The sequence below is a fragment of the Argiope bruennichi genome, chromosome X2 (genome assembly GCF_947563725.1).
Source record: "Argiope bruennichi chromosome X2, qqArgBrue1.1, whole genome shotgun sequence".
Taxonomy (NCBI): Eukaryota; Metazoa; Arthropoda; class Arachnida; order Araneae; family Araneidae; genus Argiope; species Argiope bruennichi.
In genome coordinates this window covers 107,162,099-107,175,162 of record NC_079163.1, presented here as the reverse complement: position 1 = coordinate 107,175,162, position 13,064 = coordinate 107,162,099, and the positions used below count along the sequence as shown (strand labels likewise).

The 13,064-nt window shown below is 27.6% G+C and overlaps 1 protein-coding gene across 3 annotated transcripts in view; it reads right to left on the bottom strand.

Annotated features, from left to right (window-relative positions):
- Positions 1-12,853, bottom strand: part of LOC129960196 (acetylcholine receptor subunit alpha-like) — a 333,853-nt gene extending 321,000 nt beyond the window's left edge. Inside the window, exon 1 of one of the 3 annotated variants that reach the window (XM_056073419.1) lies at positions 12,733-12,853. Coding sequence is in view for 1 of the 3 variants with exons in the window: in XM_056073418.1 (XP_055929393.1) it covers positions 12,485-12,554 (70 nt within the window). In the remaining 2 variants the exon portion in view is untranslated. Of the gene's footprint in view, positions 1-12,484 lie in introns of all 3 variants that reach the window. The other 2 variants (XM_056073418.1, XM_056073420.1) reach the window with 2 other exon arrangements.
- Positions 12,854-13,064: the final 211 nt, after the last annotated feature.

Sequence of the window (13,064 nt, the reverse complement as noted above, 5' to 3'; positions counted from 1 at the left end):
TTGACAAAGATGTAATACTTTTAAATTCTCCAAAGGAAAAGTTTCCAGAAAAAAAAAAGCAGCTATCTATTTCTCATTCAAAAATATTTTTAAAGAATATATTTTATCTCAATAAGGTGAATGTTGCAATTTAACATAGTATTCATCTGCAAGTTTTAATGAGTTTTAAAGATTCAATAGCTCATTAAGTGGGGGGGGGGGGGTTACAACGCCCTGAAGTAATGCCTCAATTCATTTAATTACAAATCTTTTTCTCTTATAATATTTGAAACATTGAATAAAGTTTTAGTAGTTCTGCAATAATTTCAATAAATAAGCTCTGGCATGGTGAATGAGCAACGGAATATTGCGTGTGCTACGTAGTTGATTCTAGGAAATAATAATGCTCTAAAAAGTTGCTCGAAAATTGGATTAAGATACTCTCACTACCTCGAAGAAGGCAGAATCGAGTACATGCTTTGTTGAAATAGCTCGAAAAAGGTAGGATTGCAAGGCTGCGAGAGGTATTATATTATATTTTTCACATAAAATGTTTCAAAATGTTGCTATGTCAACTACTATGATTTTATGAATGCAATGACCTCCGCCGGAGCTACAACAGATATGGGGATAAGAAGATACATAACAACAGATATGGGGATATGTTGGCTCGCTCTCGCCATCCTGGTGGATATAATAATGATGTGGGGCTGAATTTCTCAATCTGATGATGGAACGCACTTCCTATGAGAAGGGTTGCACGGTGGTTGGTGATGGCCATTAGGACTCAATTGCAATTCCACAGTTCCCGCCTCCTTGCTGTTGTTGCTTCCAGATCATAAAAATTTCCATCCTCTGGTGGCCTAGTGTAAAGCTTTTGTGATTATGAACGCATTAATAGAATATAATTTCACCCTAGGTAAAGGTGGAGTTGAACGATCAAAGAACTGACTAAGCAATCAGAATTCATCGACGTAACACGAAACAGGATCTTTCAAGTTCTGAAATTAATGGTGGATAGGAGTCGTCTTGAACTCTGACTGTCTCTCCGAATATAGTGTACCATGATTTCTTCTTAATCATTGGCACCGTTGTTACTATATTCATCGGTTCTGAGAAATAAATTATTGTTATGTCTGAAAGGAACATATCTGTTTTCATAGGTGGGACCCATTCTTGTTTCGATGCTTATAATGGACTGTGACTGGTAAACATACACAACGAACACAAAACAAAATATTGAATGTGAATTTTTTAAAAAAAATTGTGGCTGGTAAACATACAGAACGAACACAAAACAAAATATTGAATTTGAATTTAAAAAAAAAATGTTCAGATTAGAAAGTAATTTTCAATAAAGATGCTTGTGGAAGCAGGAAGTAAAAACATTTTATATTTTACTGAAAAAGATAAAGAAATGCATTCAAAATACAGGAAATACAGTTCACGAAAATGATGTCTCTCAGATAAATTAATCAACGAACTGTAATTTAAATTAATTAAAAAAACTTTTATGATATTTTTTTAGATTTTGCCGTAGTATTTTTTTTATTTCCAGAATTAAAATTTTATTTTTTAAATATTTCAAATAAACAAGGACACTCGGAAAAATAATTTTCCTTTATCCTCTACAAACAGTAAAACCACAAATATTTTCTAAATAAAATAAAATAATAAATAAATAGAATAATCAAATTTACAATCTAATACCAACACCATCTTATTGGCCATGTTTTATGATCCTGCATTTTCTAAACTTTCAAACCCTTGCCTTATTAGCGAATTAATATTATTATAACTAAATAGACAAAAATAAGGATATTCCCTATCTTGGAAGAACTTACAAAATAATTCTTAAAATGGATAAGGGTATGATCGATATTAGCGTTGTGAGAGTTATTTTTGTTTCATTTATAGATTACGGATTCGATTTAATCTGTGTGTCAAAAACAATTTCATACGGATTACAGAAAAGTAATCCGTTATTAAAACTTTATCCCAGTCACATACGAAATCGTATTGCACACTAGAATCAAAATAAAAATAAGGAGAAAAATCTCACTTTTTTCCTTGCTACAAAAGATGGCGATGACAGTTGTGAATGTTTCCTTAGGGATTGACTTAAGGCTTCTAGAAATAGGTCTTTAAGCATACCCTCAGTTGGAGAATAGATCACATAAATTTCTTTAGCATTTGTTGAATGTTTGCGTGTTAAAGGATGACAAATACGAGTTAAATTATCGAACCAGAAATATTCTTAAAAAGAAAAAGCAGAACAAATGTTAAGGTTGCTTTTTTAACAGAATAATTCTATAATTTTTAATGGAAAAAATATGAACATTAGATACACTATATTGTGCTTAAAAGAAATGGTGTTCAAAAGTGTTTAAACATTTTAACTGGTTATTGTTTTTCATTATACGGTTTAGTGCATTTGTAACCGTATAAATCGTAGCAATTTTTAACCGGGTAAATAATTTTTTAAACTTAATGCTATGTATTATATTCACGGTATTAAACTCCTTGAAGGCCGAATTCGTTTTTCTATCTAAGTATATGACATATTCTGCATTGAAAATGCGACATTGTTTTGATGCAGCTAAGATTCAACAGGATTCTGTAGGATATATGCTGTATGTTAGTTTATATCTAACAATATTACCTATAAATGGCTTGGTTTTACTTTATTTCTTTAATGTTACGATAGTTTGGTGGATGAATCTACATTGCTAGGAAGTTTAATTCATGAGTGAATTCATGAATTTGATGATAAATATTACATCATTGAAAAATTAAACTTATAGAATCCTGAAATCGTTTATGAGATATTCATTCATTTTTTGTAGTTTATCAGCACGAATCATGATAAAATTTAGTGATTATGAATACACTTATATTGAAACAGCTTTTCATTAATACTCTTCTAAATGATATATGAAATTAATTTTTAAATGAAACTTTCGAGAAGAATGATTTGTCGTACAAATATGTTTTTTTTAATTCAATGGATAAAAAATACTGGTGGTTATAAACCATTGATATAAAACTTCAGAATGAAATCAGGTTGACATCTAGATATCAATTGTGATTCTAGATATCAAACTGACTAAACAAATTAGACAACAATTTTTTAATAACACTATAATGCAGTAAAAGTAAACTAGGATATTATTTGCTGAAAATAATATGCCTATAGATAGAAATAGGTCAAATTTAACGCAGTACTCTAACTTGTATTTTTTAATCTTTTAATTTCTTTATAGTCTAGTATTTTTTAAAACTTAGTTGATCTTTTAACTTAATGAAAGTGAAATAGAATAATATAAATAAAATAAATACATGATAATAATAAAATGAATAATGATATAATGTCATAAATAATATAAATAAATTAATAATATAAATTCTAAAATGATACTTAAGCTTTCATATACATCGTAATATATAATATATTTATTAAAGAACATTGAATTTATCACGAAATGTCATAAAAATTAAATTCAATGTTTTCCTCATTATTTTTAATTCTACTTAATTTATCTTCATAATTCACTTTATTCCATTCATTGTCATAACAAATTTCTATCTTATTATTAACATCTATTATCTGTATCTATGATAATTAATTCAAAATTCTAAGTCTCAAAACACCTGAAGGATTATCTTTCACTTTCAAAGTATTATTCCTAAGGGTATTAAAATTTTGAAAACATAAAAGTAGCTTTCATTTGCTGTTGTCAACGGTGTACCTATGGAATTTGCTTCTTTAACGCTATCATGAACAGTTAAAATTTTAAATAAAAAAGTAAATCTTACTGTAGGATTATAATTTAATAATCATTAAATATCTGGAATAATTTGAATTATATGAAATAAAGAAAAAAAATTATCGATCGAAATTAGTTATTACACTGTTTAGGATGGGATATGGCATGTAGACTTTATGGAGGGCTGAATCGTCTTTTGTTTTGACAAAAATCATTAAAATGATTTCCGTCAAAACAAAATAAAATAAAAATTCAACTGAATTAAAAAATAATAAAAGTGATCGCTAGAAATTTAAAACACATTATTGAACAAATGAAGCATTTTGGAAACTTTTAAGACACAGTTGCAATAATTATTAAATTTCTGAATAAATATTTAAAATGTGGGACAAAATTTTTTAACGTTTTTGCGAATAAAAAATAATTTTATAATGTGCAAATTTAATGGATATCACGGTTATTCCACTTTTGGGGAATTGAAACTTTTCTTTTTGGCAGGAAAATTAAATAGTCTCTAAGCTATATTTGTATGCATTTATCCTATGCAAATTTTGTACCTTAAATAAATAAAAATTTAAATAAAACATTTATTTATAAAATGTAAATAAAAATATAAATTGAAATGCATAATTTATTGCTTTAGATTTGTAGATCAACCCTGAACAAAATGTAAAAATATAATTTTTTAACCATAAGTTGTCTGTTTTGAAATAAAAATTACATTATAAATCTCTACAAAAGAGTAAGGAACTTTAGGAAACAAATTCCAGTTAATAATTTCAAAGTTTCGACAAAACATTATTACTTATTTTATCAGCCCCATAAATATTTTCCGAATATCTCTATACGGTTAAATTACAGTTTCTATGATACATTTTCATCGTATACACTGGCCATAAGTACCTAGCGTTTTTGTGTGAATGATAAGACAGCAAAAAGAGAAATCTTGGGAAAATGCTGGAATGGAAGCTAATCTGAAAAGCAAATTCGACCCTTTCTTCGTTTCTATCAGCTGTCGCAACAGGAGCATCTTGCCATTTCGATCCAGCCACTTGCGGATGTCCTGAATTTGAATTTTAGCGGTCGATTACTGAGTTTAAAGTTGAGATTTTCAACTCTGAATACGTTGCCTTGCTTGCGTTAAATATTTTCATATTTAAATATTATTAACGTTTCGTGCTATGCGATGATATATAACAGTTCCATGAAATGTCCCGTATTATTATAAATCATTGTGCAAATCATTAATTTTATGTTATTACAACTTTAAACGTACTGTGTTAACGTACTTTCCTTTAATTTCTTTTTCGAATACTGATAGTTTAGACGAACACTGTTTCAATAAAAATTAACACAATATTTAAAACAGAAATTTTTCCAATTTTTTTTTAAATTAGATTTTACTAGATACTGTAGTAAAATTTTTACTACTTATGATTGCCATTTTATGTAAAATTTGTTTTCATTACTGAGAAGCATATGTTTAGTAAATCAGTTTTTTTTCTTTTTTTTTAATATAATAAGCTTTGAGTGTGTTTAGAATTACTTAGCCTTTTCAAATTTTATTGCCCTCTTCATTCTTTCTACAAACAAAGATTCAAATGTATTTTATGAAATAAATATTTAATAGTTACTTTTCGTTTTTATACTTAACAGAAAATTTTTATTAGTAAGAATGGCTAATTTTTGGCATTTTATAGAAAAATTCATTCTTTTTTCTATTCTTCAGAAAGCGGACTCTTTTTTCAAACAAATGGAAACATTTTAAAGAAGAAACAATTTCCACAGCGAATAAGGCCTCCATGTTTTGCTTTTCTTTCAAGATGTCTTTTATAGAAATAAAAAAGCAATAAAAACAAAATGGGGATTTCGCAGGGTAACAGAAGCGAAGAAGTATGGAAAGAGTTTGCATTTCGAATCGTGCCCTTTCATTAATTTTAAATTTTTTAAATACCGGTTTTGCAAATATAGTTGCTGTTGTTGAGAAAAAGATTTTGGAAATGCAAGGAATATTTCAATAATTCCGATTTAAAATTTTGAATATAAAATTTTCAGACATGCTTTTCGTGCATTTGTTTTTTTGACATACTATAAATTAATGCACAATTGTGAAGAGTTTCATTTTTTTTCTTTGAGCAATACAGTTCATTTTTCTTCTTAATCGTCAAACTGCCGAAGTCACAGGCATGATGATTGCCTGCGCATACATGATGATTTATGTGACACTTCTTAAGAGATACTTTTAAAACCAAATATTATTTTTCATATGATATCAATGAGATTTAAGATAAAATTTTAATAAATTATTTGATTTAGATATCGAGGAAATGGAAATAAACAAAATTATTGAATCAGTTTAAGAGAATTGTTGACCAAAAATGAAATCATTATGCACAAAAATGATTTTAACAGCGACGCCATATATTAAACAATAACATACTAAATATAGTTATAGGCTATTATATCAATTTACGAATGTTTAAATTATTTTGAAAATCACGTTTTTGATGCTTGCTTACAGGCATCCAAAATGGTTGTAAATCTTGATTTCAAACGAAAATTAATTGCAAATTCTGAAAACGCGCGTGCCCTTCATGATAGATTAAGACAAACTAATTGGTATAGTTCCGGGAAAATCTGTTAAGATGTATTTAGGGATAATCATTATTCTATTCTCTGAAACAGATACTAATCCTGTTATACTAAGTCTATCCTTCAGCAATATTTACTATCAGGAATGCATAGTTATAATAGTTTATACTAGGGGAAATAATGCCTTCTCCTGGAATCCCCTTTTCTAAGAAAAGGATTAATTTCTCAACTCCTATTCCTTGTGAATCATTAAAATCAGAGGGCATAATTTTTTGAGAAATTTAAAGAAATACGATTATGTCTAGTATAAAGATAAAATTCATCGAATTGTATTATAGATGTTTCTATTAATTAAAATGCAAATTGGTAACTCTTCGTTACCTGTTCATTAGTACTTCTTTAAATGAACAAATGTCATAAGCACTAGAGAGTTACATCGTACATGTTTTAGTTCACAGGATGAACTGAATGAACCTTCACGACAATTAAAATGGACACTGAGATGAATACAAGATATCCACGATTACGGCATAGCCCGTTTGTCCACCCATTTCTTTAGAAGTGGGACCGGTATCAGAATGAGACAACTCAACAACAACATTATTATACCCCCTTGGAAAGTGAATACTTTCTTACTTATATTAAGAGCTTTTCATTTCCATACTTAAACGTGCTCCCCGATGGGATTAGAAAAAGAAATAAAAACAACATTTCCTAAAAACAAATGAAATAAATAAAGTGGATCGTAAATGTAACTAATTTATATTTACTCTTAGTTCACTTTATTACCTAATCGAAAATTTTCTAAACCAAATTAAAGGCAATTCTTTGAAGTTGAGAGAAAATGGAGTCTGCAATTCTGTATGTCATTATATTGCTTAGAGAAGAAGTGAAATTATATAATAAACTTTCATAAGGATGTATAGATTATTATATTTCATTTTTGTTCATAAAATGCGCTGTCTTGAGAAAAGTAGAAATGATTACAGTCAATTTATTGAAGATTTAAAAACTAATAACATTAAATAGATTATTTAACAGAAACTGAAATCACTTAGCATAATTTAACTTTAGGAAATATAACTGATAAATGTAAACTGAACTGATCGTAATCATTCATTTTCTTTGCATACATTTTTGAAAAAAAGTAAGAATTTTATTTAGGAAAAACTATACTTAATCGCAAATTTCGAGTAATGGGATATAAAGTTACCGATTTTAAATGGAATAAATCTGTCTACCTTATTAATGCAGTGAAATATTTCTGATAAAAAAAATTATACTTACTACATTTGTTTTTTAACAAACTATTACACTATACTGTTATTACTATTATTAAAAACTATAATTTAAAAATATACAGGAACAATGAAGTTACAAAAAATTAAATTAATAACTTTCATGTGATAAACCACTATACTTTTATCGTATTACTGTTATTCATGATGTTTTCATCTTAGAATGTTCCGTGTTTTTTCCTAAATAGAATACGTTTAATATTCTGGAATCTTTTATCTCTCATTTCTTATTTTATTTAAACACCAGTTGTGGCCGTGGTGGATAGTAGGTAAAGTTTTGAAACACCATTGCATGAGAGATGCGTCTTCCATTTAAGTTTAACTGGACCATTGGTTCTCGTTAAATTTGAAGTCATAGTTCAAACATCACCCCACTGATGTAAAGCAGAATTTTATATAGGAGGTGCCATCCCGGGCATTGTCCTCGTTATCTGATCGCAGTTCAAGTCTACGAGGATTGTCTCCAAATATCCCAATGTTCCATAAAAATGGGACTTTAATTTAATTATCTAACTTTCAGTATAGAGCAATCGATATAATTGCAACCTATTTTTTCTCATTTTATTTGTTTCATCTTATCCTTCTTTATGTATAAATACCTTGTGATTAGATACATAATGCTTTTCCTGTATGGCATATAATACAACTGTAGAAATATTTATAAAATACATTGATGGAGCATATTGATCGCAATATATTAATGTTATTCACATATGTTTTATCTAACTGAATGCCAACGTTTATTTGCAAAGTATTATTATTTAATTGGATTTAAAACATATTTAAGCATTTGTAATGGATCTCTGTAATACAAAACATTCGTATTTCATGGTTTTTTTTTTGGTTTTTTTTACACTCTTAATATTCTCATGGCATCAAGCTTAGGTCAATAATTTAAAAAAAAAAAAAAAAAACATTGATATACTATGCAAACGAAGGAACTAATGATTAAAATTTAATATCTGATGAAAAGAAGCTGAATTTCGAAACGGAACGTTAACAAAGATAGAGAAGAAATATTCGATAGCGAAACAATTTATCTATGTTCTAATATTTACGCGTTTTTGTTCATTTTCAAATCAAACTGTAAAAAAGACCCTTTCCTTAAAATGATATTTTTCTGTAATATATTTGACTGAAATTTCCTCCGATAACCAAAAAAGAAGTACCCCCGCCATGCCAAAACATATGGTGTGAAATGAATCGCCATAAGCACCATAATAGCTTCTATTCAGTATTAGAAATTTCGACAGGTTTAAGACATCGACTAATCAAAGTGAAAAACAATATGCAGGATTTGCAAAATCAAAACGATTGAATGATATACTACTAGACAGATACTTGCATATGATAGTTTTTTTTTATTCAATAAATTTTCAATGCTAAAATAAATGGTTCTATTTAAACATGTGATAACTCCCACTAAATTTAAAAATAAACATATATCTGTAAATAATTTAGATAGAAGCATGGCACTTTGTCTGCGTAAAATAATACAATAGAAGCATGGCACTTTGTCTGCGTAAAATAATACAATAGAAGCATTTTACTACTCGATGTTTTAAAACTATGGGATCGGTATAATTTTTTTTAACTTTATATTATCATCCTCCACATAAGGATAACTATTTTTATACAATTCATAGTATTATTTTATTTAACTTTTCTATGTGTAAATTAATGTACGAAAAGCATTTTACAACTATTTGACATTTTTAAATTATAGAATATATATATATATATATATATATATATATATATCCATATCAGTGTTTTCATACAATTCCTCATCTTATGAAATAAACTTTGTAAAGAAAAGTATGCATCTTGAAGCAATAAAAAATAATCAATCTATTTTAATTTAAAATACTTATTATGATGATTATATGTACAGTTTTACAGTAATAATACTTTTTAATTTTTAAAAGTTTAGTACTCTTTTAAAAAAACTGAGTTTCACATTGCCTTTCATACATAAATTTTCTAGCTAACGCTTTTCTTTTCTGTATAGTAAAAACATCAATTTCTCATATTGATTGTAACTAAGATTTCCATAAATTCAAAAGATTCCCATATTTTCGTAAATCATAGCATACAATCTTTAAAATTATATTCAGCCATAAAACACTGATTCCCGATCTTTAATATAAAAACGAGCTTGAAAAGAATTTTTCGATTCAAATCTTCTTTAGTTTCTTATGTAATTTTTTAAAAGGAAGATATTGATCCAAGATTGCATCTTTCAATTGTTCCCAAAATTTCCTCCTTTCTTCATTTCATAAATGATTTAATTGCATATTATTCATTAATCATTAAAATATGCATTATAATGGATATTGACCAAAAGATATGTCGTTTAAAATTTTTCCAGTTTTCAGAAAATATGCAAGAAAGTGTAACAATATTTGACAGAAAATAATCATGAATAAAAACTGATACATCGTTTAAACTTTTTCCAGATTTCAGAAAATATGCAAGAAAGTTTTGAATGATAAAAAGTGTAACAATATTTGACAGAAAATAATCATTAGCATTTATACAAATATCAGAAAGAAAATCAGCATTTCAGTATATGTAAATACATGCATTTAATTCATTTCACAGCCTTAGTAGAATTTAGAAAGCTAATCAGATCACATTTTTAGTCATAAGTTAAATCTGAGAAAGCAATAGAAAAAGTTTTCATGTAAAGAATACCGTAATGTCTCCATTACCCTTTTCTTAACGTCTTTAAATAAAATTATTATTCAAATATTCATTCATTTCTAATCAAATTAATCTTTGAGGTGCGCACAAGAGTAATTTTACGGAGTTACACTTCAAAGAAACTGAAATAAATATTACCCTCGAGAAATCAGTAATTAACGCATATATTTTAAGTAAAAACTGAAATAGTATTCATTCATTTTCTCAAAATTGCTTTATGATAGATAAATTTAAATGATTTTGATTTAATGTTGAATAATTTTAAACTAATGAATTGGTAGTATTTACTTGACAAAAATGCTATGATACGAATATTTGTTTTAAACATGTGTTAAAAAAAATACGATTTTTTTATTATTATTTTAGTGCTTCGTGTGAGAATGATAAAAAGTGCATTATATGTGATTTTAATCATTTGTTAGTCGTTCCATATTTAACAAATAAATACATGGAAATATTGCAACAAAAATATATAAGAAATGAATGGTAATATTTATAGGAAAAAGAAGCTAATATCAATTATAATGTTAGTAATTTGTAGTAATTTACATAAAATGTGATTCGATAAATGCAAGTGAAATATGCAACTGAATGCTGAAGAGGTTTCTATCTGAACAAAACTTTTCTTAAAGAAGTATATAGTGAGGAAATATATATATTATTTTTAAATTATTAGTTACTTCCATTATTTAAAAAATTGATCATAAATTAAAAAATAAAACATGATGATAATTTTCACATTTTCATAATTGCTTTGAATACCTGCAACAAAAGTTAATAAAATCAATCATATGAAGTTGTTCAACCAATTGAAAGAAGGCAAATGATTTAACCTATATATATTATCCGAAAAGTGTTGATTTTAAACCTTGTGGGTGAACTAAGAATACAAAATTCATGATCTCAGTGAGGAAAATGCAACATCCTCTCCGTTTGTGAATCTGATTGAGATTTAAAACTATTAATCATATCATCATTAATTTAAACATTGATTTAGATGACCCTTCTTCATGCTTTTGATGCAAGAAAATTAAATGAATTACTTAACTAACTGAAATCTTGATATAAATTTTGAGTTATTCGTGTTCTTTACGTAAGTGTTTGAAGAAATTAGTTTCTAATTAAGGTATACAACGTATTATGTAACCTGATACTTAAATATTTCATCTGATATTTGAATTGTATGAATTCTGATAGGAATTAATTGAATTCCAATTAAATACACTATCCAGCCTATAAAAAATCAGGAAATTCATAGCCAAAGCCGAAATGATTGACAAGACACAAATGGTATTGTATCGCTTTCAAAAATAATCAATTTAACAAATATATAGCAAATATCATGGAATTTTTTTTTGTTTTTCTTATTAGATAATAATAGTATTTAAAAGTTTTATAAAATCATTTTTAACTTAAGAAATAAAATTTATAATAATACTCCATCTAAAAAATATTTTTTTTAAAAATAATATTCGTTAAAACTTCTGTAACAAGAGCTGAAGATATTATTTTTTTTAAATCTGGGAATTCATATAAATATCCAGATCATCATTCACAATATAAATCAAAAATTAAATATCAGTTTGAGAATCATAGAAGGCCATATACCCCGTAATGAACACTTTTCATTTCTATTGAATTTCGCTCAAGATTTATTTCATTATTAATAGTATGATGTTTCTAAATGAAATTCTGATTCAAGACAAAATAAAAATATTTTTATTACATAAACATGTAGTTTTAGGCACCTCTTTTTTAATTAGTTAAATTATTTCCTACTTTGTCATTTAAAATAGAAAAAAAATATATTTTTTTATTATTTTTGAATTTAGTATTTTGAATTTGCATTTGTGTCATGGCAATATCTCAATTTTTACAATCAATATGGCAGTTGTAAATCTAGGAAAGTGGAAACAATGAAGCCCTTCCTCTCTTATTTATTGGATACTTTAATTGAATTCCTACTAACCCATGATGTGCCTTCAAAATCATACGCTGATTTATTAAACTTAATCAGCTTTATATAACGATTTTTTTTCTTTAATTATAAAAATTATTAGAAGACTTTGTATTAAAATATTAATTTTCTTGCATCGAAGCGTGATATGGGCACATAGAATATATGAAAATTTTAAGACTTACCTGTAATAAGGACGAAGATCCAGTAAAAACAAAAGAGACGGCAGCTTCCGTAGGAATCTTTACGAAGCATGCTTAAGTTTAGCACGTGAAGAGTGGGCTTATTCAGAAAGGCATCTCGCTATTCAGCGCTCTTAAGTTTTTGTCCAAACGAACACGAGGTTCGACCCAAGTGTAAACAAAAATTTATGAAGTATATAAAACAGTAAAGTCAACTCAACTCTAGCGATTTATCTAAAACGACAACTTACAGGATCTAGTGACCTGAGCGATACGCCTCACAAGTTTTTCCCCCTCTTCTGGACTTTGCTCTTTTTGGGGAACCCAATAGACTGGAGCACCTTGTCTATTGGAGCGCTCTGCCTTCAGACCTTCGGAGAAAAGCCCGCGCTCCTGGCTCAACTCGAGATTTCAATGGCAGTGGATAGCGAAACAACCGTCAGACGGCGCTGTGGCGGCTTGTCTGACTGTGATAGTAGTGGGGGTTGGTTGAGTGTGTCTTCCCTTCCCACAACATTAGAAGAGAGATTGAGAATATAGGATGCACAATAAATAGTTATCACGAAAAGGAAAAATCGGCATC